At 43.6% G+C, this 26540-nt stretch overlaps 2 protein-coding genes and 1 non-coding gene across 3 annotated transcripts in view; 2 read left to right on the top strand and 1 right to left on the bottom strand.

The window, feature by feature from the left end:
- Positions 1-7997, bottom strand: part of ptcd3 (pentatricopeptide repeat domain 3) — an 8378-nt gene extending 381 nt beyond the window's left edge. Inside the window, exons 1-22 of the mRNA XM_071528511.1 lie at positions 7901-7997; positions 7092-7144; positions 6875-6914; positions 6738-6783; positions 6568-6636; positions 6122-6226; positions 5773-5896; positions 5554-5657; positions 4971-5135; positions 4663-4723; positions 3695-3777; positions 2651-2795; positions 2316-2366; positions 2108-2197; positions 1968-1996; positions 1769-1875; positions 1573-1651; positions 1312-1402; positions 1044-1129; positions 806-945; positions 654-695; positions 192-350 (exon numbers count right to left, since the gene is read on the bottom strand). Coding sequence (XP_071384612.1) covers positions 192-350; positions 654-695; positions 806-945; positions 1044-1129; positions 1312-1402; positions 1573-1651; positions 1769-1875; positions 1968-1996; positions 2108-2197; positions 2316-2366; positions 2651-2795; positions 3695-3777; positions 4663-4723; positions 4971-5135; positions 5554-5657; positions 5773-5896; positions 6122-6226; positions 6568-6636; positions 6738-6783; positions 6875-6914; positions 7092-7144; positions 7901-7989 — 1958 coding nt within the window. The 5' untranslated portion in view covers positions 7990-7997. The remainder of the gene's footprint in view (positions 1-191; positions 351-653; positions 696-805; positions 946-1043; positions 1130-1311; positions 1403-1572; positions 1652-1768; positions 1876-1967; positions 1997-2107; positions 2198-2315; positions 2367-2650; positions 2796-3694; positions 3778-4662; positions 4724-4970; positions 5136-5553; positions 5658-5772; positions 5897-6121; positions 6227-6567; positions 6637-6737; positions 6784-6874; positions 6915-7091; positions 7145-7900) is intronic.
- Positions 7998-8264: 267 nt separating this feature from the next.
- Positions 8265-26355, top strand: polr1a (RNA polymerase I subunit A). The gene is made up of 37 exons (XM_071528503.1): positions 8265-8418; positions 9733-9841; positions 10261-10356; positions 10666-10815; positions 11285-11389; positions 11570-11655; positions 11832-11920; positions 12236-12316; positions 12544-12661; positions 12801-12942; positions 13077-13238; positions 13366-13488; positions 13673-13900; positions 14134-14241; positions 14385-14531; positions 14632-14823; positions 15003-15152; positions 15911-16094; positions 16406-16488; positions 16776-16934; positions 17135-17233; positions 17499-17651; positions 18334-18416; positions 18798-18963; positions 19269-19392; positions 19545-19642; positions 19804-20003; positions 21240-21407; positions 21538-21673; positions 22149-22309; positions 22504-22627; positions 23618-23725; positions 23835-24125; positions 24238-24438; positions 25009-25126; positions 25263-25427; positions 25708-26355. The coding sequence occupies exons 1-37, from the start codon at positions 8342-8344 to the stop codon at positions 25806-25808; spliced, it is 5085 nt and encodes a 1694-aa protein (XP_071384604.1). The 5' UTR covers positions 8265-8341; the 3' UTR covers positions 25809-26355.
- On the top strand, positions 19027-19163 carry LOC139651559 (small nucleolar RNA SNORA5). Its single transcript, XR_011695726.1, has one exon. It is a non-coding gene; the product is annotated as a small nucleolar RNA SNORA5 (small nucleolar RNA).
- Positions 26356-26540: the final 185 nt, after the last annotated feature.

Below are 26540 nucleotides of genomic sequence, written 5' to 3'. Positions count from 1 at the left end.
ATAATAGATCCCATTAAGAAATAATGGGGGCTGGGAGGACCAAGATATGCGTGCCATATTGGGTTTCCAGCTTTGTGAGTGTCTTTAAAACCAGTTTTCCCCTCCTTTTTCAGGCTTTTTCATTGTTGTCTGATTTACTGGAAGGAATCTGTAAACCACACAATAACCAATTCTAAATCTATGTTCCTCACCTCTGCTCCTCGCTCAGGTTGAACTCGCTCAGTGCTCGCTGTGCCAGCCTGGGCGTCGCCGGCAGACAGAAGGCTGCGGACAGCTGAACCAGCTCCACCGCCCTCTCGGGGGCGCCGGCGCCGCTGCACGCCGTCAGGAAGTCCTCCAGCAGCTCATCGCTAGAGAAGAAGAAGACGGCGGGGTCAGCAAAAAGGTCACGAGCAGCTGCGTGAACAGTTGATTATATTACTGCAAAAATGTGAAATTTGACAGCTTCACCTACACACTGAATATGAATATGAAGGCATAGGATGTGAAAAAGACACAAGCATCAAACACAGAGTCATTGATCAAAGCCCTATGGACACTTGAGAGGGTTTCTATGTGGTACAAGTGTGGCGATTGGTCCAAAAAAAAACCTTTCAATGACAAAATGGATTAACAGTTCTGTCTGTATGGCTGTAGTGGAGGTAGAGACTTACGAAGGAACCCGGTTCTTGGATTTGAAGAGCTGCAGCATGTCCCTGGAGACAAGGAGGAGAAGGAGGAGGAGAGGTCAGGCGGCTTTCACTTCAACACCAGAGACAGAAAATGGACTGATAGACAGATAGATATACAGAGTTGTCTTCCTCACCAGGCCTGTTGAGTCCGGTTGCCTCGCAGCAGCAGGCAGGTGATGTGGGAGAGGGAGGAGGCGCTCCACTCCAGGCTGCTCCTGTCTCCGTCGAACACACTCTTTACATCCAGAGCGCACGCTGCGAAAGACTCCTGAACCTGCACACGCACATATACGTGTTTTACTGTAGTCAAAGTGAAACACTCTATCTCACACTACAACAATGGGATTACATGACGACGTCAGCTCTACTGACCTCAGCGCTGTGCTTCTCTCTGGCCATCAGGCCCAGCAGCTCCTCCACCAGATCCGACTTATTATCATGACCCAGCGACCGGATATCTGGGAAACAGACACATTAGAATAGATTAGATATATAGAGACAGACAGAAACTGTAGATTTGACTTATCATGACCCAGGGATGCGATATCTGACATAAATGGACCAATATTTTGAGGCACAGTCACTGAGCGATCAACCTGAATTTCGACTCCTATAACCTTAACATCAGCGTTAGCCTTACCTTGCCATATAGTGGGTAGAAGGTCCAGGCGGCTGTCTGTGTCCAGGGCCTGAAGCAAGTCCCTCATTCCCTGAGCGTTCGGGTAGTACATCTAGACAGACAAATGTATCATATATTACATTACATTACAAAGGTACTGTTAATTCCCATAGAGCATGGGTGACTCTTGCGGTAACCGGGGAGCTAGTTAAAAGATCTATTTTGTTTTCTTGTCTGCAATTGGTCTTTAATATCACATGACTGAGACAGGAGTGTACTGACCGAGGGGATGAGCTGTCGGTACCACTTCAGCACCACGTCGATGTGCTCCATCATACACAACAAGCTGAAGAAGCGGCCGCTGGAGAGGAGAAAGGGAGGGACGTTTTCCATGGAGATTTATTGGATTTTGACTATTTTCCTTCTCAATTAGAGTTATTAGATCCAAATATCTCCCAGAAGCCCCTAGTTTACTTACTAGTAAATACTCTGTTGGTAGGAATCTCCCAGAAACCTCCAGTTCTCCCCTAGTTCCACTAGACTTTGGATTTTGTAGGCCAGCTCTACATCTTTAGTATCCAGACACTGTTATACACAAAGACAGGTGACAGAGAAAATCAGATCAGACAGATGTAGACCTGCTCTGTTTCTAGATGACCTGAACAACAGATACTTACTATTCTCATGGCACTGGAGAAGAATAGAACTGAATAGGGAGAGAGAGAGAAAATACTAGATCAGCATTACAAACCAAAGACTCATCCAGGTCCAGGTGTTTTCTATTCATTTGTAATTAAAATAAGGGAGATATATGTACCATCATCCGGGTCCTGGCAGGTGAAGCTGCTCCCTGACACCTCTGATATCACCTCCTGTAAAATGTCAGTCTGGTTCTGGGCGGTGGAGACTGGAGGGGGGAAAACACAGCTCAATGCAACTTAACACGCATGCACACACACACACACACACACACACACACAAGTCTGTACTGGTAATGTAATATCAAACTCCAGTGTTGCGTTTACCTGCTTTATAGAAGATTGTCAGGACGTGGCTGAAGGAGGCCAGGCTGGGAGCTGGACGCACACACACACACACACATTAGTATAGAAGTACACACAGTAAAAACACACAAAGGGTCCACACTAATGCTAACAAGCATCTATCTATCTGTGGATCTGAATAACAGAAGACAAATTCTACAATAATTATGTAATGAATCAAACTGCATCATATCCATTATATTAGATTTGGATGACAGTGACTGGCTGCTATCAGATTTTTGTTTTATAGGCCAATATCTGATATATTGTCTCCTGTGTTTTTGCTATTGAACCACAGTGTGTGTGTGTGTACTAACCTATCCCCAGAGCCTTCATCTCACTCAGTGTGTGCAGAGCCTGTGTTTTGGCCAGAGCGCCGCAGCGTCTCAGAGCTTTGAGGACGCAGTTGAAAGTCAACAGGTTGGGCTGAACCTTCTGCTGACTCATCTGGTTCAGCAGCTCCTACAGACAGAGACACACACACAGTTACAGATCTGTGTTAGGTGCACAGAGCTGAATGATGACGTTCCCTCATGTGTGTACTAGAAATCCAAAGAAGAACAAACAAAAAACAGCTAATATTATATATACATATCCAACACCAAAACAATTTGATTTTGAAGGACACTTCCACCAAAACTAGCTTTTAATTGTTGTTCTAAAGACATTTTACTTAGATTTTCCTGTTGTTTCATTAGTTTTGAAGATGGAGGAACGTGCAATCCCGCTACATCACTGAATTGAATTACTTGATATGATTGAAAGGTTTACAAAGTGTTGAAGATTTCAAGCTATATTAAATATGTATGCATTTTTTTCTGAATTCTCTAAACGAAAGTCGGACACCAAAATTAAACAATTCAATTGTAGAGGTGACTTCTACAAAAAAAATGGCAGGTTCGTTCTCATAATCGCAAGACCTTTTTCTCATAATTGCAAGCTTTTTTCTTGTTCTTATGAGAAGCTTTTCTTTGTTATGTGATGTTTTCTCGTTATTATGAGATCTTTTCACGTTTCTTTTTCCTTCCTATGCCATGGTTATTGATACAGAACAATTTCACCTAATGATGTTAAAATACGTTATTCTACATAGCTGAAGTGAAAAATGTGTGTATTGACATGCTTAACGGGGTTAGAAACCGATTTAGGTTTCCCCTTAAATTTTCCCTTAACTCACAAGTAAACTGTGAATCAGAAACCAGCTTCAGAGAGAAGATAGCGTTAAAAGAGACCCCTTTTTTCCCCCCCATTTCATGAAAAAAAATATCTTTTTTTAAGATGAGTTCCACGTGCTTCTGTGGGCAAATGACTGTAGTAACATTTTCTTTCCGCCGTGAGTAAAGCAGTGGAACGGGTCTTACGGCGATGAGGTCCCATCTGTCGTTGTACTTCTCTCTGAGCTTCGGAGCGGCCGAGATCAGAGCGTTGAAGATATGGACGTCAGCTGGAGGGGAGAGATCAGGCTGTTCAATACATTTGAATGGGGAATGACAACAATGATAAGAAGCCAGTTGACCAAGCTACACGGTTCATGGTAGGGCTGGGCGATATGGACCAAAAATCATATCTCTGTATTTTTAGGCTGAATGGCGATACACAATATATATCTCGGCATTTTCTACGAAGTGGGCTACATGTTCAGTTGTAAGTAGGGCTGGGCGATATGGACAAAATCAAATATCACAATATTTTTGACCAAATACCTTGATATCGATATTGACAAAATTGTAGGGATGACTATTGGTTTGCTTTCACAAAATATTTACACAATGAGATTTTTGATAAATAATCATCAGTAATGTGGATATAATGACTAAGTGGGTAAAGGCAAATAATAGAACAGCTAGAACAGTCTGGTAAGTTCAGAAAATGACATCACTTTACTGTAATGCAGCCTTTAAAACCAGGAAAAGACACTTATGCCATATCACGATATTACGATATCCAAAATCTAAGACGATATCTAGTCTCATATCACGATATCGATATAATATTGATATATCGCCCAGCCCTAGTTCATGGCATTCAGGACAAAATACTTGACTAAAAAATAAACCTGTCAATACATGGTGGAAAAATGTACGACCTCTAAAAACAGATTTTACGTCATTTTCATACATTTTAAGGCCTTACGTTTAGATAATTTAAGACTTTATGAGACCCGCAGATACCTGAACGTGAGAAGTCGCTGACAAAACAATTATCAGAAAATAAACTATAACTGTCAATGTCACGGTATCACTTCAAGTTACTGCTTCTACTTCAAATACTGCCTTTATCATGATGTTTGAATACTGCTACTGCTGAGCCCGTGTCTCTTCCTGCTCACCAGTCATTCTGTTGTTCAGCATGTCTGTGTACATGTTGAAGGCTTTCACACTGGCTTCATGCTGCGGAGACACACACACACACACACACACACACAGAGTTCATCACAGTTTAACAGGGATGGGTAACTTTGACAAAGAGGGCCAGAAGCTAAAATGTGAAAAAGGGAAAGAAACAGTCACTTTGCTTTGATTTCTGACATGTGACACGTGGCTTTGGTATCAGAGTTTACTACTGGACAAACCCACTGGTACAGCACCAATAGAGTCCCTGCAACACTAACATTACTGCTGCTGCTAGTATCCCTACCTTAACCATGCCTCTGATCAGAGCAGAGTAACAGTGTGTGTCTCTCTCTGGCAGCAGGTTAAAGATTCTCTCTGCGTTGTTGTTTTCCCTCCAGGTGGACTTCAGGAGGTCTGACGCCCGACGGACCCTCCCGGTCCTGCTCCTCGGCTCCTCTCCTGACTCCTCCTGGACACACACACACACACACACACACACCTCTTAGTATAATCATATATATACATTGTTCGGACTAACAGTAAATGGTAAGGAAGTCGCAGGATAAGTTTGGTTTTGGTCATTTTCAAGCAAAATAATTGTTACTTTAAGATGTGCCAAAGATGTCGGGGGTTAAATATGTTCTGGGACAACTGTATAGTAAATGAGGTAACTGCTAATTATTGTCATTGCTGTTGGATTGCTAGTTAGTGTTAATACACTCTTTTTTTCTCTTTTCTCTTTCCAACATCCCAATTTCAAGTTTAATTGAATCAAATCAAATTGAATGTAATCTGATCTGATCTAATGTGTCACTGTTTCCCAGTCTCTGAGCATCCCTCCATGGCTAGTTTTAGGGCTGTGAAAGATATATTATGGGATGTCTCACCGTGTCCTCCGCCTCTGGTCCCCACTCCTGCGCGGGGTCTCTGTCACAATAGAGACAGATCAGGTCTAGCAGGTCATGAGTCGTTTCCATGGAGACCGCAGTGCCTGAAGGAATTGGGGAGGACACAAAGTTAATATGACTACAGTAACATTCCTCATTGTGTGTGTGTGTGTGTGTGTGTGTGTGTGTGTCTGTGTGTGTGTGTGTGTGTGTCCTTACCAGCTTGCAGTAGTTGATCATACATATCGACAGCAGCTGTAACTTTCCTCAAGCTGATTCTCTCCTTCAGCGCCTCCTCGCTCATCTCCTCAAAACGCAGCATCACACTCTCTGGCATCAGACACTACATACACACACACACACACACACACACACACATTAAGGAATGTTGCTGTTGTTGTTTACAGTATCATCCGTATATCACCCCACTACTGGCTCTGTTAATGCTTAGAATCAGAAGGGATGGAAGAAAAAAAAAACCTCTAAAATTTGACCAGTATATGACCTCTAAACATGAGTTTTACATGCAGTGTGTGTGTGTGTGTGTGTGTGTGTGTGTGTGTCTCACCGGTATATGCGGCTCAGCAAAGTCTTTGGTGAAGAACTTTGGATTGCTGTTGACAAAGTATTGGGCTGCAGATCTGCCGGACTCCTGAGAGAGAGAGTAGAGCCTCTGCGGAGCACAGAGAGACAGAAAGACATATTGGTGAAAAAATCTATGAAAAACTGAGATTTACATTATTGCAATAACACCAGAGGGGGCGCTGTTTACTATGATTATGGGTGCAACGGTGATCGGGCAAAGTACAGGACATGCTGCACTGAGTACTGTTCCTGTTTTTTTCCTATTTGCACTTTCCTATTGTTTTATGTGGTTATTGCTGCTGTTGTGTTTGACTACATCTTGATTTATGCTCTCTATACAGGCTATATAAATAACAGGTGACAGAAAGACAGAAAGAAAGAAAGAAAGAAAAGTAATGGAGGGTAAGGCTTGATGCGTTTTTGACGTACAAACTCGGCGGAGGTCCTGGGAGTGAGGTAAGGATCGTCCTGGAACTGGTAGTGATAGGCTGTGGGGTCCTAGCAGGGAAAAGACAGGCCAATAAATAAATAAATAAACAAACAAACAGGCCTATATGCAGACAGACAGAACGGTCTGGAAGATGAGAAGGAGCTCTCACCCTGTTGACAGTCGAAGCCAGAGCCTCCAGCACCGCCTCCTTGCTCCTGTTGGACAGGAAATGTCATTAACTCTGGTGGTCAGACTGCTTGTTGAGACACATTAAGATTCCCCAATGAAAGTGATATGGGTACATACCATGTTTTCTTCCTGGGAATGACAATAGCCTCTGTAGAATCTGTAATAACACAGAAAAGACAGGTATGATTTTGCCGTTATTGACATAATCTGTATAAATCACACCCTGCCTCTGATGCATCGGCTGTCCTCTGTTATAAAGAGGGTGATTCAGTCAGGTGTAAGTGTCAAAGTTAGCTTCAGTGTCAAATAAATCCCTAAACTTCTCCCAGAATACCTTTTCCAACTGTGGCAGTCTGTTGTAGCACAGCTGGAGTCCAACTGAAAGTCCTGGAAAAAAACAGAGAAGCACAAATCAACTTAAAGTACAATTTACAAAAGACAAATGTGCTTCATTGGATGCTCAGTATGGCAGGACACTTTGTAGAAGTTTATGTAAAGTGCTGTCAATAATATACTACATACCATATGCAACCATAAAGTGTGTTTTCTCTGTATTGTCAGAAGATGGTCTTATAGTCTTTAACCCCCATCTTTGGGTAACACCTACGAGACTGATACTGTTATCGCCTCTTCCGAAGTCAGGGACAACAATTTAGAAACACTTCCACTTACTGACAGTTTACCCGTTAACAGTATTCATTAATTAGCGTTTCTCTAACCAGGTTGAAAGTTTCAAGGGAGACTTGGCCAAGAAAAACAAAAACAAGTTGCAGACCAACAACATGTAATGTAGGAAGTCGAGATACAGTCCAAGCCACAGAAAAGAAGAAAGTATAGAGGGTGTTATGGGGATGAGGGACGAGCATCTCCCCTATTGACAAATTTCCATACGCATTTCATTGGTAAAGACAGTTTCTATGAGAAATGCGCGGGAAGAGACGTTTACATAACCCCTGTTCAATTTAAATAAACATTTTGTCCACAAAGTGCACAGTGATGTAGCGTCATGAAGACATGACCTCTTGTCAGAAGATGCTAGCTGCAGTTGTCACTCGTCAGACTCACGCAGCAAACACAATCATGGAAAATAAAGTCTCATAAATACTATTATGGTTTAAAACACAAATATAACGGACTTCTTACCTGTGACCCCATAACTGTTCGATGTTATTTAGCAGAAAACGGCTGTTCTTGTGGATGTAATGCCCTACGTGCCTACCGGGCGCCGCCATGTTGGAAACAAACCAAAGGGCTTCTGGGAAGGACAAACCATATAGGCTACGATGGGGGGAGAGAAAATAGTATTGGTTTGTATTTGAAGAAATACAATGCTTTTTACGTAATTTTATAGTGAGATAATTGTAATAATATTCACATATATACGCGAGTTTTAAAGGAATTGTCAAACAAATTGGGAAATAAGTCTAGTCAGCTATACTCATATCTCCCCTCTGAACTGAGTGCCGTGGTTTAGTCTGAAGCTCCCACGTGTGAAACAGGGGCAACTTTTCCTTCGCATGTGGTTTAACGCGACTGACATGAATTTACAGCAATAAACTTCACGAGTGTGGATATTTTTCCAAAATGCTGTTTGGAAAAGAAGTGCCATGGCGGCGTCTGGAGAGCATGTCGTTTGGCATGTACTCCGCCGAGGAGATAAGGTGAGGGAGAGCTAGCTAGCTGGTTGGCTAAAAGCTAAACACGAGTTCAAAACAACATGCCTGTTCATGGTGTAAATACATTAAAACGTGTCTTCTTACAAATTGCAGGCAGACCTTTCAGAAATATATCAAAATATCTTACATTATACTGGTGGCAAGTTCATTTTCCCTTATTAACTGTTGCTGAGGCAGTGGTTTTCAAACTTTTTTCCCCCCTGAGAGCCACATTTTCAACTCACTTCTTTTGGCCCGAACCTGATTTTGCATGCTTATTAATCAAGTAAAATTGTTTTTCTCATCTTACTTTACATTGCAAGGAGTTATGGCATTATGGCATGTCCAATAGACATGGAGAGTAATCGTTCTAACATATATATTGCTATATACTGAGTGTGTAATTTCAACAGGGATATGAGTAGGATCACATAACGTTAGCCTATATCTGCCCTTTTTTGTTGAGTGTCAACTCTGAAGTTGGTTGTGATTGCTGTCTCTAGATTACCAATTTAAGAATAAGTTAAAGGACTACATTGACTTTTGGACAACAATTTGTGTGTGTTAAGTAGTTACTGTGCTATTGAGATGATGCAAAGTTGGCCATCCCTTAACCATACAGGGTGATGTGATCCTGTATTGATCCCTGTAGGGAACTTTTCTCTTGTCCCTCCTCCACCGGGAGGTCAGAGGTCAGGTTCAGCTACAGAACAGCAACTCTGGAGTTGGTAGGGATTCATTGGTAGCCTGAGGACTGATCCCTCAAGGACTTTGGGCCAATGTCACTGGCATATTCAGTGTAGTGCATGAGTGTAGGGTGTGAGCGTTTGAAATGTTGGAAAAAGGAGACACGAGACAGGCTGAAGACATTGCACGTTGCCTTGGATACAGCAATGCTACTATCTTGTGGAAAGCCTAGATGTACTTCACTATCTATTTTCATAGATCGGATGAAAACAGATATGGAAATCATATTCAAAACACATTTGTGTGAGGATACAAACAACTGTGTACATAAGTGCAATAAAACACTACACTAGCAAAACAAATATTTAAATTCACAGATAAACCTTCCTGAGAATACCTGCCATGCTTGGTGTGTTTACATTTTTTTAGGCGCTTCCCTAGTGTCCGCATTTACTGACTTCACTGATGCTATGAATTATAGGCAGCTCCCTCTGAAACGTTTGCAGACTTGCCAAAAGTCTGCGTGGAAGTTTACATCAGAGCCCTTAACCTCTTGCTCATGTTGCAGTGAGACAACCCTAAGTCCTAAGTCTAACCACATCACATACTGTATATTCCTCTCCTTCTCTCCAGGAAGCTGAGTGTGAAGACGATCACCAACTTCAGGTTCCTTGACGCTGTTGGGAACGTTGCCCCTAACAGCCTGTACGACCTGGCCCTGGGGCCAGCTGACAGCAAGGAGGTAAAGCTCCATTGAACTTATATTACGTACATTCCATGTGTTATAACAGTACAGACACAACAGTAACATACCATAAATCGCTCTGTTACTAATGAGGAGGCTTTTGTGGTGTAAGTGCATCTCAATCTGTGTGTAAAGTTGAAGATGATGAGGCTCTAGTTTCACATAAATCAATAAAACCATTCTCATCTGTACTCAGTTTTGGCAAGTACTTAAACTGAGGTGCTGAGGTGCACTTGTTGAGCAATTAAATGCTATTGATGCAGCAGTAAAACTAATCTTAATTGCGTTTGTGTCTATTTTCTCTATCCATGCGTGTTCTACCTGCAGTCAGGACTTGAACACACACATACAGCCTGTATTAACTTGTGCTCCTGAGTATATGTGTTTATGTTAACTCTTTATTATGGTTCATCCAGGTGTGTTCGACCTGCTGTCAGGACTTCAACAACTGTCCTGGACACCTGGGACATGTGGAGTTACCGCTACCTGTATACAACCCACTGTTCTTTGATGTAAGTATGAACACACACACACACACACACTGTCACATGCTTCCAACTCACTTTTCTTGGGTGTAATACTAGTAATGACCTGCCGGAGTATTGTATTTTACTTGTTCCCCCACGATGAAACCCGGGGAGGAATTATTATAATTATAGGTAGAAAAATGATGTTTGATGTTGCCTTTATTTTAAATGATTTTACAGCAATTTGTCTCTTCTCTTCTTCTCATCCCCTCGTCCCATCTCTCCTCCCTGCTCCTTCCTCTCCTCCTCACCTGGCCCTCCTCCTCTGGTCTGCTCTCCTCTCCTCTCCATCAGAAACTCTACCTGTTGATCCGCGGCTCGTGTCTCATGTGTCACACCCTGACGTGTCCCAGAGCCGCCGTCCACCTGCTGCTCAACCAGCTGAAGCTGCTGGACCACGGAGCGCTGCAGGAGGTCTACCAAGTCGAACAGGTCCTCAGCCAGGTGGGTCGAGTATATCTGGTTCAGAGAGAGCCACGGTGACACCTCCTGGAGGAGACGGTTAAATGCTGTGAACCTGTCTGATAGGAAAGATTGAAGCAGCTGTGATGGGAAATGTGCTGATCAAGACCAGTTGTGATGTGTTAACTGGAGCTAATCTGAAACTGCCTGTAAAAAATCTGGGGTTAGTGTTGTTGTAGTGTGTCTGTTCACAAACACACTTCTCTAATAGCTAAGATTTTCCCACTGCAAATGTATCGTGCACAGCATAGACCAATTGAGCTGTAGGTCTCTTGTTTGTTTGTTTGTTTCTTTTGGGGTAAATAACAAGCGATTATGGTGGATTTGATTTTAAGTCCGACAAATGTTAACTAGACTATGAGCATTGATTCTTTACATTGTGTGAAAGTGTGTGTTCTTGTGTGTATACTTGTGTGTTCATCTGTATATACTGTGTGTGTGTCTGTGTTAGTTCCTGGAGGGGAATGCCAAGGCCACTGGAGCTGAGATCGAGGAGGTGCTGAAGGCGTTCACCGAGAAAACCATCAGTATGACAACTGGCGAGACCAGCAAGCCGGTCAGTATACGCTCACATAGCGACCCTGACATATACATACACACACAGAAAGACACATGTAGACACACATAGTAATGTAGCATTTGTTTCTGTGTATTGTTTGGGAGGGGTCTGTTACAATTTGAGTCATGGCTCCCTGACTGGAGACAAATTGGTCTAATTTTGTGTGTGTGTTCTCAGATTAAACACGTGGTTGAGAGGAAGAACACTCTGATAAACGACTTCTGGAGAATCCACATGAAATCCAGGAAATGCCCCCACTGCAGGTAACATGACAAAAAGAAAAGACTGTAATGAATTTTATTCTCACTTAGTGTCAATCCATAGTATTTTCAAACAACTGAGTACACAGCTTGAAGCAGTAGAAAATGTCTGTGATCGTTACTGTTTATGTGATGGCATGTTATGATTAAAATAAATCATAATGTATGTGTGTGTGTAGATGCGGGCGGTGTGTGGTGCGTCGGGAACACAACAGTAAGCTGATTATCACCATGCCAGCAGGAGCGCAGACTGGAGACAACACTGATGGTAAATACTGAAAGCATTACTATCATTTAGACTGAGAATACATAATTATGCATGCTTAACATAATATAAATACGGTTACCATGTGACTAGTGGAGAGAGAATTGTGGGAAAGTGCTGATTTGTTTCATTGTTTCTGATAACCAGAAATATAGAAGTGGTTTGTAGACTGTAACTCGTGCCCCAGTGGAGTTTCTGATGGGGAGAAAGGGCAGCAGACTGTACAGCCTGGACAAACCCTGCCTATATACAGTATATGGCTCTGGAGCACAGCAGCTGATGTATCTGGATCTCATCTGGTTATTTTTCTCCCTGTAGAAGACCTGATGGCTGGAAAGAGAGGCTTCCTGACCCCTAGTACTTCCAGAGACCACATCAACAAACTATGGGAGAAAGAAGGTACTCCGACGGAATGGCTGTCTGCCTGTTTTTTTATTATGTCCCACCACCGTGGTACATGTCATATGCTACTTTGCATATTTGTGGAATTTGCCATACTCATTTCAGGGAGTCTGTAAGCAAAATGGTAGAGTGGCAAAAGCAACTCATAACCGTGATAAGTTTTAGGGTTGGGAGAAAAAAGTAACTTTCAACGTGTGATCTTTCTCCTCCTCTGTTTCTTCCAGGCTTCTTCCTGAAGTGTCTGTTCTCAGGTCTGGAGGAGAACTCAGAGGTCCAGGCGGCAGTGAGACGTTTCTATCCTGACCTCTTCTTCCTGGAGCTCCTGGTGGTCCCACCCTGCAGGTACAATACATATGCACACACACACACACACACATTATGGCGTTAGCTGATGTTCTAACAATGTTGCCTGACTCACATGATGTAATGCGCCCAAGATAATCTATTATATTATAGCTTACAATGATGCTTTTGCCCGCAGGTATCGTCCAATTAATCGGCTGGGTGACCAAATGTTTACCAATGGTCAGACTGTCAACATGCAGGCCGTCATGAAGGACAACGGAATCATCCGGAAACTACTGGCACTCATAGCTGGGGAGAAAAACGCTCCGGAAGAAGAGGTAAGACAGAGTGTGTGTGAGTGACATGAAAGATCGCAAAAAGCTCCTGGCCCTCACATGCGGTTTGTGTTCACGTGTTTCTGTCAAATCCAGTGAACATAACATGCCTACCTGTCCCCTCTCATCCATTTCAGGCATCTGAACCGACAGACCAGTCTTTTCTGTCCACCATCCCAGGCCAGACGTTAACAGATAAGCTCTACAACATTTGGATCCGTCTCCAGAGCCACGTTAACATCGTCTTCGACAGCGACATGGACAAACTGATGACAGAGAAATACCCCGGAATCAGACAGGTACCTTAGATAATATGCATACAGGTAACAAATGCATCACATAGGTAAAACGACATAGTATAACAGAGCTTGACTTGTCTATGGTGAAGACATTATTGTTGTTTTTCCGTCTCTTCTCCCCTGTCAGATCCTGGAGAAGAAGGACGGATTGTTCCGGAAGCACATGATGGGTAAACGAGTGGACTACGCTGCGCGATCTGTCATCTGTCCCGACATGTACATAGGCACCAACGAGATAGGAATACCCATGGTACATCAGTCTATTTCATTTCTTTTTCCCTTTGTTTTGTTTATCTCCACTACCACTACCAGCTTTTCCAGATCACTAAACTGATTGCACAATTCTCTTAACATGTTCGCCTAAGTTCATATTTGCATCCAAACTTGACCCAAGTCTCTCCATCTCTTTATCCCCGTGTCGGCTCTTGGTGTAGGTGTTTGCCACCAAGCTGACCTACCCCCAGCCCGTCACTCCGTGGAACGTGAAGGAGCTCCGTCAGGCCGTCCTCAACGGGCCCAACGTCCACCCCGGTGCCTCCATGGTGATAACCGAGGATGGCAAGCGAACCATCCTGTCGCCTTCCAACCTCGCGCAGCGGGAGGCCGTCGCTAAGCAGCTGCTGACGCCCTGTCCCGGCCCGCATAAGATGCCCATGAAGATAGTAAGTCGGACGGGTTAAAGGAATACACCAAGGTTTTATGAGATTTGCCCGTTGCTTACCTGTTAAGTGATAAGAACATAGACACCAAATATAGAACATAGTAGGTGACTCCCTGCATTTACAGGTAGCTACATACGGACATAAACACACAAACACCCTGTGATGTATGTCTACCCTACATTAAACACCTCTTCACATATTCTTCTCTTTCTCCTCCTCTTCTCTCTCTTCAGGTGAATCGTCATATAAAGAACGGAGATGTTTTGCTATTGAACAGACAGCCAACTCTCCACAGACCCTCCATACAAGCCCACTGTGCCCGCATACTGCCAGGAGAGAAGGTAACAAAAAAATGTAACTTACAATACATTTTGTTATTTTGATGTTATATATATTGCAATTCCACAATTCCAACTGTAAGGCACACAATGCTGAGTTTTATTTACATGTGTGATGATATATAACACATTTGATGTTGTTACAGGTACTGAGGCTCCACTACGCTAACTGCAAGGCGTACAATGCTGACTTTGACGGAGACGAGATGAACGCTCACTTCCCTCAGAGTGAGCTGGGCAGAGCAGAGGCTTATACATTAGTCAGCACTGACCAGCAGTACCTGGTACCCAAGGTAAATATATAGATATATAGAGGGCTGTCAGGCTTTCACCCACACCCACACACAGAGGTCACTCATTTGTTTCTCTCTCTCTATCTCTATCTCTCTCAAGGATGGTAAACCTTTAGCGGGTCTGATCCAGGACCACATGGTGTCGGGCACGAGGATGACGATACGAAGCTGTTTCTTCACCAGAGACCAGTACACCGAGCTGGTGTACAGAGGGCTGACCGACAGACCAGGCAGAGTCAAACTGCTGCCCCCAGCCATACTCAAACCACAGCAGCTATGGACAGGAAAACAGGTAGAACTCTATCCTTAAAGTTGAACTTAACCCCTAACCCTACTATTCTCAGACCTCGGTGACTATAGACAGGAAAGCAGGGAGGCTGTGATGACAGAACATTTCTACATGCAAAGAACATTACTGACGACTTGTTACGTAATTGTCCTTAATGAAATGTCATTTGGTGTGAATTGCAGGTGGTGTCTACCCTCCTGCTGAATGTAATCCCACAGAAGGCCTTGCCTCTCAACCTGATTGGCAGGTCGAAGATCCCCAGCAAGGCGTGGATTCAAGTCCCGCCAAGAGCCGCACCGGGGTACCGTCCTGACAGCATGTGTGACTCCCAGGTACACACACACACACACAGTGCACATGGCCTCCAGCAGGGACCAAATCAAGTTGGAGAACATACTGGGCTCAACGAAAAACTGTCATAAAAAATGAGTGTTGGTTAGAATTTTTGGCAAAATTGTACATCTACATTGCCCCAATATGTTCCCTGTGTGTTGTGGCCCGACACAAATGAGACAAATGGCTCATTCATTAATTCATTCATTCTTTCATTCAGATTTCTCAGATCTGCCAGAAGAATGGTTGTTGTTTATTAGTTATTTGTTTATTTTTCATTTATTCATTCTTTACTTTGCAAAAAATGCCCATCGTAACAAGTCATTTAATGTTATATTTTGTGAGATATTTTCACTCTCGCTATTGGAGTGATCTGCCTTATTCTGCCCCCTTTCAACATATTGAGACATGTATCGAGAAAATTTCCCAAATGAGTCACTCTATTGGAAACAAGCAAGGGCATCAATTGGGTGTGGCACTCACATACTTCAGTTAATCCTTGGTGAGTCCAAATTTGTAGTTTTTCTCATTATAATGCAGAGCAAAAATCATCAGAAATCTATTTGGAAGACTAAAAAAAATCAAGGTAGTCAGTCACGTAAATAAAAAAAAAATCACATCAGGATCAGGACCAATGTTCCCTCTAAGCTGTTTGGTGACCTGCGTCTAATAATTGATCACAAAATAGTAATATCTTGTCAGTCATCAGTCAGTATTTACTATCCTTTCCCTTCTCTCTCCTCTCCTCGCTTCCTAGGTGGTGATTCGTCAGGGGGAGTTGTTAATGGGCGTGTTGGACAAAGCCCACTACGGCTCCTCAGCCTACGGTCTGGTCCACTGCTGTTACGAGCTGTACGGAGGGGGGACCAGCGGCAAACTGCTGAGCTGTCTGGCCCGGCTCTTCACCGCCTACCTGCAGCTATACAAAGGCTTTACCCTGGGTAACATCCCACACTCACTTTAACTAAATAACACATACCCAAAGCTATTTAGTGCGCTATCTGCAGCAGAGATATTGAGGTCGATATTATCAGCTGATTGTGTATATTTCACTGATTATTCCAAGATATTCACCTTTACACAAGACCTTTGAAAAATAATAAGTCTCTGCAACAACCCAGTGCATATGTGTTTTAGACAAGTCTAATGAGTGCTATGATGCTAATTTAGCTGTTTGTGACATGATGTGCTATGACTTTATGTGTATAATGTTTACACGTTTCTGTGTGTGTGTTTGTGTGTGTGTGTGTAGGTGTTGAGGACATCCTGGTGAAACCGGGGGCCAACAGACAGAGGAAAAAGCTTATTAAAGAGTCACTAAACTGTGGCACCAAAGTGAGTTTTACCACCAGCCTGTCCTATTGGGATTAACAGTTTAGAGAGACCAGTCCAATAAGTTAGTATCATGGCAAATATACAGACTACAGACAAGATAGGCTCAAGCTTATAAAGCTAATATTGCATCAATGTGGAGTAATGTTAGAGGAAGGAAAAAGATATCAAAATACAACCGCAATGAAATACTTTTTCCTGGATGGTATGCGGTTTAAGTGTGTTCTAAGGTCATGAAACAAATCCAGTCAGAAAATAACATTGATTTATTGTCCTTCTTTCTCTCCCAGGCCCTCCAGGCAGCGTTCAACCTGCCCTCCAACGTGGATCAAGCCGAGGCTCAGAGCCGCTGGCAGGACGCTCACCTCAACCCGGACCAGAGAGACTTCAACCTGGCTGACCTCAAGTTCAAAGAGGTGGCCAACCAAGTGAACAATGATATTAACAAGGTAACCAGTCACTGTCACTGCTGCTACTACTACTGCTGCAGTAGCACATATAGTAGCTTTACTATAGAGATGCACTAAATATCTATACATATTATGAGAAAGGCAACAGAGAGACTTTAACTTGGCAGACCTGAAGTGTGTGCCTGCTGGCCTCCATGCTTCTTAATGATCATGATGAAATGGTGTATATGTGTTTGTAGGTGTGTATGCCGATCGGCCTCCACACCTCTTTCCCAGACAACAACCTCCAGCTGATGGTCCAATCAGGAGCCAAGGGATCGACTGTTAACACCATGCAGGTATTTTCCCTCTTTCCCTCCCTCTTTCTTCCCATTAAGCCTTTTTCTCTAGAGATCGAATGGTCCCCATCACCAAAACTCATTGTTGTTGTCATTGTTGTTTTGTTCCACAAAACCAAAATGACCCTTAGGCTATTAACCTAGAAAATCGAACTATTTGCTTTGGTAGTATAATATACCTAGTGTTCTCATGTGGGTATTTATACCATTTTGCCATTCCTGAAAACACTGCCCTGACGTGTGTGTGTGTGTGTGTTTGTTTCAGATCTCGTGTCTGCTAGGTCAGATTGAGCTGGAGGGCCGTCGGCCACCACTGATGCCCTCTGGGAAATCGTTGCCCTGCTACCAGCCGTATGACTCGTTGCCTGGCGCTGGGGGCTTCGTTTCTGGAAGGTTCCTCACGGGCATCAAACCACAGGTAGAAGAGGAGTGCGTGGTGTGTGTTGTGTGGAAGATTTATGTGATATGGCAACACGCTCCCTAGTGAGCTTGATACCATTTTACACTGTAACTATCTAAATGCTTAAGCGTCGTGGTAAGCACTGGCATGCCAAATGCCACAAGTGAAAGCACTCTAGTGGTCGCGTATCCTTTCATCATGATCAGTATCATAACTAGGGCTGCAATGATGCATCATTATTGATTACACTGACTATGAAAATTGTCAGTGCATTATTTTGTTTTAGCTGTGGCAAGCCCAAATCCCAAATGTGTGTATGAGGTTTCAAAAACATTGACCCAGAGTGCCTTTAGCTTGGGAATACTGTAAACAGAAAATGAATAACATGGTGCTTTGTTGATTTGCTTTGTTGTACAGTGTTGGAAAGGTTATACAGTATATACTGATAGTATAGATTTTCCAGAAGGTTAAATTGTTAGGTGGCTGCCTTGTGTTTCTCAGTCTGCCTTAAAAATCAGCTCTTTATTCCAGGTATTCTACAATATTTGGGTAGATCTGTACACTGGAACTCAACCTAAAAGCTAGCTGTAATTCATTTAGATCCTTAGGAAAAATAATCAATAATAATCCTAAGTATGACAAAATGATCGTTATTTAATTGTACGTCTTTCCCCATGTTTGACATTTTTCTCATTTCCAGGAGTTTTTCTTCCACTGTATGGCTGGCAGAGAGGGACTGGTGGACACAGCTGTGAAAACATCCAGATCAGGATATCTGCAGAGGTAACGACATAAGCTAATAGACCATGAAAGGCTGTGGTTGGCACTAATCAAAAAATTAGAGGAAAATGGGCCTGCATCAGTTGCCTCTCTGGCCCTAGTCACACAAACAAAGGCAAATTTTAGCCACTGCTTAAACAAACCACCATTACAGGAACAGGAGTCACAGGAAAAACCATGACAGAATTCAAATTTTGGACATAGGGTGTTTTCACTCCCAGTTGAGGCCATTTGACCATCTGAGAACACAGAAATCTACTTTAATCTACTTTCATCTCCTCTCCTCTCCTTCCTCCTCCTTTTCCTCTCCTCGCCTTTCCTCTTCTGTCTTCTTGCTTGTATTCGTCCCTCCCGTCTCCTCTTCTCCTCCCCTCTCTCCTGTAGGTGTGTTATAAAGCACCTGGAGGGGCTGGTGGTTCAGTATGATCTGACGGTGCGGGACAGCGATGGGTCTGTGGTCCAGTTCCTGTACGGCGAGGACGGGCTGGACATCCCGAAGACTCAGTTCCTTCAGCCGAGACAGTTCCCCTTCATCGAGAACAACTACGAGGTAAAGTGCACACCGACAAAAACGCACACGCACAACGGATGGAGACTGTGTATTTAGAAAGAGTGCAGCCTTGTCAAATTCAGTGCTTCCTCCTCAGTGGGTGACACTGGCCAAAATGGCTGCTACAGTGACGGTGTAGTTCATGGGCCCCACGGCGCTCCAACATGGCCACTGGGGATAAATATGTACTACACACAAAAACAAAACAACGTAACATCCATCGTTTACGCTTCTCACCTCCCATTTGTGTCTTTTTCTACAACACGAACAGAAAAGAGTGAACCATGTTTTCCTCTCCCCATCAGGTGATCAGGAAGTCCCAGGCTCTGGATGAGGTTTTGTCGCGGTTGGACCCCCAGGCTGCCAATCAACACTTCGCAGCCATCCAGCGCTGGAAAACGAAGAGAGAGGGGGCGTGTCCACGGCAAGGTACCCAACAACCTGTGGGAATGCAGTGTGACAATTACATTTTGTCAGATCATGGACCATTCATGTGTCAGAATATTAATAAAAATCTCTTTCAGGTTGCCTTTGTAAACATCTGTCATATTTATACTTGTGTGTATTAATCTATGTATCAGGAGCGTTCCTGCTGTTCTCCCAGAAGAAGATGGCCAAACTGAAAGAGGCTGAAGGAGGACAAGCGGTTGACAATGGCAGAGGCAATGCGACACTACAGGTATTCACACACACATTCATTGGGACAGATTCAAATATTCAATTGTCATTTTTGCTATAATACTGTGAGGTGGTCTTCCCAGCCTCATTGCATTTGGCGTGAGATAATTAAACTCAAGCCTAATTCAGCTGAAGTCTAATATGACGACACTCCCTCCCCAGCTGTTGGACCGCTGGCGTTCGCTGGACGCAGACAACCAATCAAAATACAGCAGGAAGTCGTCTCGCTGCCCGGAGCCCAGCTTGGGCTTGCTGAGGCCCGACATCTGCTTCGGATCGGTGTCCGAGAACTTCCACAGCATCACAGAGAAGTACCTGCAAAACACAGCCGGGAGGAGCCAAGACAGCCTGGACCCCAGCAGGTACGCGTCTGTGTGTGTGTGTGTGTGTGTGTGTGTGTGTGTGTGTGTGCGTGTGTGTGAGAGAGAGAGCGCATGAGTGTGTGTGAGAGCGCTAAAACAACACTGAAAGGTTAAGAGACAGTGTGTGAGAGTCTTATAGAGTGAGAGTGTTCAAAATGGGTCAAAAGATGTAATGAAATATTATAAATTGCAAAGTACTTTAGTAACACCCTCAGATTGATATTGTAATATTTTTTTTAAAAAGTTACACCCTTTTAATAATTGCAGTTTTTATAAAATTTTGTGATTCATTTAGGGACATTTTTAGGGAAGTTATGACATTTTCTGTCAGTTATTACATTATCAGTTATTACATTATCATTGGACACAGTGTCTAGTCTATGTAGGACCATGTAATGTAGTCCATAGACAGCTCTATGCTAACACTTTAGCAGACACTATGTTGAGTGATAGTAGGCTCCATGCTAACTATGTTGAGTGATAGTAGGCTCCACGCTAACACATTAGCATACACTATGTTGAGTGATAGTAGGCTCCACGCTAACACTTTAACATACACTATGTTGAGTGATAGTAGGCTCCATGCTAACTATGTTGAGTGATAGTAGGCTCCACGCTAACACTTTAGCATACACTATGTTGAGTGATAGTAGGCTCCACGCTAACACTTTAGCATACACTATGTTGAGTGATAGTAGGCTCCACGCTAACACTTTAGCATACACTATGTTGAGTGATAGTAGGCTCCACGCTAACACTTTAACATACACTATGTTGAGTGATAGTAGGCTCCACGCTAACACTTTAGCATACACTATGTTGAGTGATAGTAGGCTCCACGCTAACACTTTAGCATACACTATGTTGAGTGATAGTAGGCTCCACGCTAACACTTTAACATACACTATGTTGAGTGATAGTAGGCTCCATGCTAACTATGTTGAGTGATAGTAGGCTCCACGCTAACACTTTAGCATACACTATGTTGAGTGATAGTAGGCTCCACGCTAACACTTTAGCAGACACTATGTTGAGTGATAGTAGGCTCCACGCTAACACTTTAGTTCAGGCATTAATAGGAAGTCAGCCCTCTCTTTCTGTCCAGTCGTGTCCTTCCCCTCAGTTTCTATCACTGCCCTGTGGGCATTGACTGGACACAGCCTGTACTTGTCTGCTGTGTTGTGAAGTGAAACCAGAGGGAAAAGAAACACCATCTGTCTCTGTCTGTGCCTGCAGCCTTCGCCAGCTGTTGCATTACAAGTGGCAGCGCTCACTGTGCGATCCGGGGGAAGCGGTGGGTCTGTTGGCAGCCCAGTCGATAGGCGAGCCCTCCACCCAGATGACACTCAACACCTTCCACTTTGCTGGCAGAGGAGAGATGAACGTCACTCTGGGAATACCTAGGTACTGTCCGCCTGTTCGCGTATTCATTATTCACTTATATTCTCATTATCCAGGCTCCTTAAAAATGTATCTCTAAATCTAAATTCGATCCTTCCTCCTCTCTCTGTGTGTGTCCATGTCCCTCTCTCAGGCTTAGAGAGATCCTGATGACAGCCAGCCCCAGTATCAAGACTCCTATGATGAGTGTTCCAGTGCTGAACACCAAGAAGGCCTTGAAGAGAGTCAAGACGCTCCGCAAGAAACTCACCAGGGTGTGTCTGGCTGAGGTACGGACCAACTCTCGTCTCGTCTCGTTTTGTTTTCTTAGATTTATTCCTCTCTTTTTTTGTTTTCTCCTCGTCTTCTTTTGTTTCCTCTTGTCATTTCTTGTCTTTTGTCTTTTCTTCTCATGTCTCCAGAAAGAGACGTGTGAAAGCATGTAAATAGAAATGTACATGCTTTTTCTTCTCGTTTCATCTTATTTCTTGCCTTGTCTCGTCTTTTCTCTTGTCTTTTGTTTTCTCTTCTCTTGTCTGTTCTTGTCTTCTCAACTTCTCTTCTTGTCTTTTCTCTTTTCTTTTCTCTTTGTCTCTTCTTTTGTCAACTTCTCTTGTCTTTTTTGTCTCGTCTTTTCTCTAAAATGTCTGCATGTTTGCACACATTTCACTGTGCGTGCTTCTGTTATAATTGTGTTTCTAGATTTAAACGTTAAAACTAGAACTCACCATAACCCTGTGTGTGTGTGTGTGTGTGTGTGTGTAGGTTCTGCAGAAGGTGGATGTGGTAGAGGCATTGCGGATCACGGACAAAACTCGGCAGAAGATGCGGACGTTCAAAGTCACCTTCCACTTCCTGCCTCCTGACCGTTACTGTGACGACAAGCTGCTGACGCCGCAACAGATCCTCCGCTACATGGAAACCAGGTGTGTGTATAGATAACGTATTTGTAATATATTTGTGTGTTTGTCTGTATTTGTCTGTCTCTGCTGTCTACTGAAAAATGTATAATACCCCCCCAGAATCCATTAAGAATTGCAGTACCAAGCTAGTCTCTGGCTGACCTCGCCTCGGTCCTCCTCCTCACCTCCTCGCCTCCTCTCCTCGTCTCTCCTCCCAGGTTTTTCCGTCTCCTCCTGGAAGGCATTAAGAAGCGCAGCGCCAAGCTGGCCTCCATCGCCGTGGATACGAGGAAGGCCACGCTCAGAGACAAGGACCACGATGGAGAGGGGTCGGCTGGAGCGGTGGGTGTCCGTTTTCAATTCAGTTTGTCGGTCTTCTTCATCGTTTGACAGATGTGGGTTTTGGAATGCAGATAGAGATATTTTTGGATTGAAGCAGCCAATAGCTGATATTTTGTGCCGACATTCAGTATCTTTGAATTTGATTTTCATGCCAAAATATTCCAAAAATGTGCTCAGTGCTTTTTTTCTTTCTTGGTAGGGTGGAAAAGGCTCTGAAACAGGATGATAATCAAACATATTCATGCACACATGTGGAATCAATTCAAAATGTTACATTAGAATCAGTTCAGGTTAAGGGCTTCCTATAGACAACCAGGATAGTATTAATCAATTAATATGTAATCCAAGCAAACTGGACCATATCTGCTATACTGGGGGTGGATGACACTGACTGCCGATATCTGATTTTTAATAAAAGGCCAATATCAGCCTGATATACTGGCAAACTGATATCGGTCTAACCCTAATCCCCAATACCACTGTGGATTCCTGCCCCTGGTGCCGTTTTCCATCCCTAATTGGTTGACTTGGTATACTTACTTGGGATGCAAAATGATTGCAAATTGAAACAGTAATGCCAAGTGAAGACTAAAGGTTGGTTGTTGTGTCAGTGAGCATGTTAATGAAATAGCCTGATGTGCAATTTCAGTTGGCTTCCTGTGCTATTCACACTATGCAGAAAGTGTTTCTACATACAGCTTTGAATTTCCCTGAAAATGGATGGTTGTCATTTGTTTAAGTGCTTCGTTTGTGGCAAGCATTTTCCTAGAAAAGATCATTTCATTTCATTTATTTATTTCATTTGCCCTGATTGTATTTTGCTGCCTGCTGTTATGTTTATGGAATGTTAGCGTTGTGGTTAGGGCTGCGTTGATGTTCAGTATTGTCACTCAGTTTTGAATGTTTTTGTCCGAACCTTTTTACCCCTTCCGTGACAATGACAAAATAAGTTCTGAAGTGACCTCGATCTGTACTTTTGACTCTTATCAGTTAGACGACGGGGAGGCGGAAGAGGAGAGAGACATCGTCGACGACCAGGGGAACGAAGGAGACGCTGATGCTTCTGATACCAAACGAAAAGAGAAACAGGAAGAGGAGGTATGCAGATACACACACATACTGTGTACTGCACATATTGTGGTGTTTGTATGATTCTCATGACGCATTCTCTGTCTTTGTTTCTCTCTCTCTCTCTCCCATTCTGCAGGTGGACTATGAGAGCGAGGAGGAGGGCGACGAGGGGGAGGAGAGGGAAGATCAGGGAGAGGAGGAGGGAGAGGCGGAGGAGAGGACGGAGGAGAGCAGCTTGGAAGCCAGCCAGCCGGAGCCTGCGGGAGCGAGAGCGGAGGGGAGAAGGAGAGGATCGAGAAGAAGAGGAGGAGGAGGAGAGGAAGGAGAAGAAGAATCCCTGGATAAAATGAGAGTGAATGCCGTTCTGGAGGCGCACCCGGCTATAGAGAGCTACTCCTATGACATCCAGCATGGACTCTGGTGTCAGGTGGGTTCAAACTTTGCACACAAGAAGATTAACAATGTTTCTTTTTACAATGTATTTCTCATCCCTCCTCTCCATTCATCCGTCGCCCCATCTCTCGTCTCCGTGTCCACAGGTGAACCTGGTCCTGCCAGTGAGCAAGGTGCACTTCGACCTCACCTCCGTCATGTCGACGCTGGCCCAGAACGCCGTCGTCATGGAAACCAGGGGCCTCACCCGCTGCCTGCTGAGCGAAACGACCACGAAGACGGGACAGAAAGAGACGATCCTCAACACGGAGGGGATCAACATGCACGAAATGTTCAAGCACAGCGATGTACGTCGGCACAGTGGACACATTTTTGCTTTGGCTTTCTACTGGAAGCATTTTGAATATGAGATTACACAATGGTTTTGCGGTTCAAGTACAGATAGACAGCGCTAATATGAGGGGAATTTCCTGTGTTACGCCAACCAGTGTTGCTGTGCAGCGGAACACATAAACATTACCAGGCACTTGATATCTTATTTGTGTGGCACTACAAGAACCTTGCGCTGACCCCACTTGGCGCTAATGACTCAGAGGCAGGAGTACATCGTTGATAATAGATGAGCATAGTGGTCTGACTGATGAACTTGAATATTGGGATGTAGTATTTTTTTCACCCTGCCATTTTTGTCTCTAGAAGCATTAAAGAGTAGAGAATTGGGGGCTAATTAGGGAAAATTGGTAAAGGAAATGTGTCAATCAATTTGAAAGTGAAATGTCTTCAATTAAAGGGGCATTAAGTAATCTATGACAACTAAATCATCAGTATTCCAGTGAGGTCTATGCTGTGGTTAACTCCTCAGGAATCAGCATCATAAAATGAATGGGATATAATGGGACTGTGTTGTTTTTCTCCAGATCCTCGACATCAACAGACTGTATTCTAATGAGGTCCATGCTATGGCGAACACCTACGGGATTGAAGTGGCTCTGAAGGTTATAGAGAAGGAGATCAAAGATGTCTTCGCTGTCTACGGTATACACACACACACACACACACACACACACACACACAGTTAAACCCCAGGCACCTGTTATTGGTAGCACACAACAATGGTTTCAGAAGGCCTGTAATTTTGCTTCTCTGTATTTCTCTGTCTGTCTCTCTGTAGGTATTGAGGTGGACCCCAGACATCTGTCACTAGTAGCAGACTACATGTGTTTTGAGGGTGTGTATAAACCGCTGAACCGGCACGCCATCCAGTCCAACTCCTCTCCTCTGCAGCAGATGACCTTCGAGACCAGCTACAAATTCCTCAAACAGGCTACTATGCTGGGTGAGGAAAGGATGATAATGCTTCTGCCATGATAATAATAAGCTAACTGTTACAAATCTATGAACTACAGAGATAGAGAAGAGATTGATTGGTTGACACATTGATGATTGATTGATAATTCATGGTTCACGGGACAAGAATGAACTAGTATAGTAAAATTGAAAGTGAAAATTGAATGGGCTTTTATTTCAGGCCTCAAGGCAATTTGAGAGGGTATGCAGACTTTGATAACCACTGTCATTTTGTTGTTGTTCATGTCTATGTCCTTTTCCCTGTTCAGGTTCCCATGATCAACTGGTGTCTCCCTCAGCCTGCCTGGTGACGGGCAAGGTGGTCAAAGGAGGAACTGGACTGTTTGAACTCAAGCAACCACTGCAGTAGAATAGATACTGCATTTACCCATCAGTATGGTTGGGAAAGAAGTATGAGGCAACTTCCCATGGACTGAATTGATTGCAAGGCTGGGGTTGATTCAAAATCTTGGCACATGCTGTAGTTCCTTGGCTAATAACTAAGCATTCGGTGTCAGTTATTTCATAATGAGGTGGTGTGACAGCCTAATCATGCCAAAAGTGCTTTAATATTTGCACTCTGAAGAAAATACTGTTCCTGAATCCATTGATTTGAAAGTGAATGTAACTCAGCCCTGGCGCCATGATTGATTTATTGACTGTGGAGGAGTTGAATCACTGAACAGTCACTGTATGATACTGCAAAAGGCTGCATAGCATAGGAGTTCACAGCACACATAAGACACAACATACATGCTGCCACACCCACAAGCTTGAAATCTATTAGACAAATGACCTACAGGATTTGTTTTCTCTTTGTATTTAAAAAGCCGGAAAGTTGAAAATGTATGGGGAAATTGTATTGTTTTACTTTTTGTGTTTGACAAGGTAGTTTTACCACCAATTAAACACCGGTTAAAGTGTCTCACTTTGTCTTCATTTGAATCTGTGGAAAGTTATCTTGGGAGGACGAGTAGGCAAAACAGCAGGATTTGTTTTGCAAAACACCTTGGAAAGATGCCAAGAGAATGTTAAGGGCTTTTATTGTGAAGGGAGAGCGCGGATGCGGTGGTGAGTTTTGCTGCAGCTGATTGGCTGGTCA

This window comes from Centroberyx affinis, unplaced genomic scaffold (genome assembly GCF_046629955.1).
Source record: "Centroberyx affinis isolate AG114_WGS23_722 - 3 ecotype Tasmania unplaced genomic scaffold, CSIRO-AGI_Caff_v1 ptg001682l_1, whole genome shotgun sequence".
Classification (NCBI taxonomy): domain Eukaryota; kingdom Metazoa; phylum Chordata; class Actinopteri; order Beryciformes; family Berycidae; genus Centroberyx; species Centroberyx affinis.
Note: the sequence above shows the minus strand (reverse complement) of the source record. Positions and strands in the feature narration are given on the sequence as shown.

Excerpts from the sequence above, each read along its gene's own strand:
- polr1a (XM_071528503.1), top strand. The coding sequence starts at position 8,342 with ATGCTGTTTGGAAAAGAAGTGCCATGGCGGCGTCTGGAGAGCATGTCG. Across the intron at positions 14,532-14,631 it reads AGCAGTACCTGGTACCCAAG|GATGGTAAACCTTTAGCGGG; the intron begins GTAAATATATAG and ends ATCTCTCTCAAG. Across the intron at positions 17,652-18,333 it reads TCACGGGCATCAAACCACAG|GAGTTTTTCTTCCACTGTAT; the intron begins GTAGAAGAGGAG and ends TCTCATTTCCAG.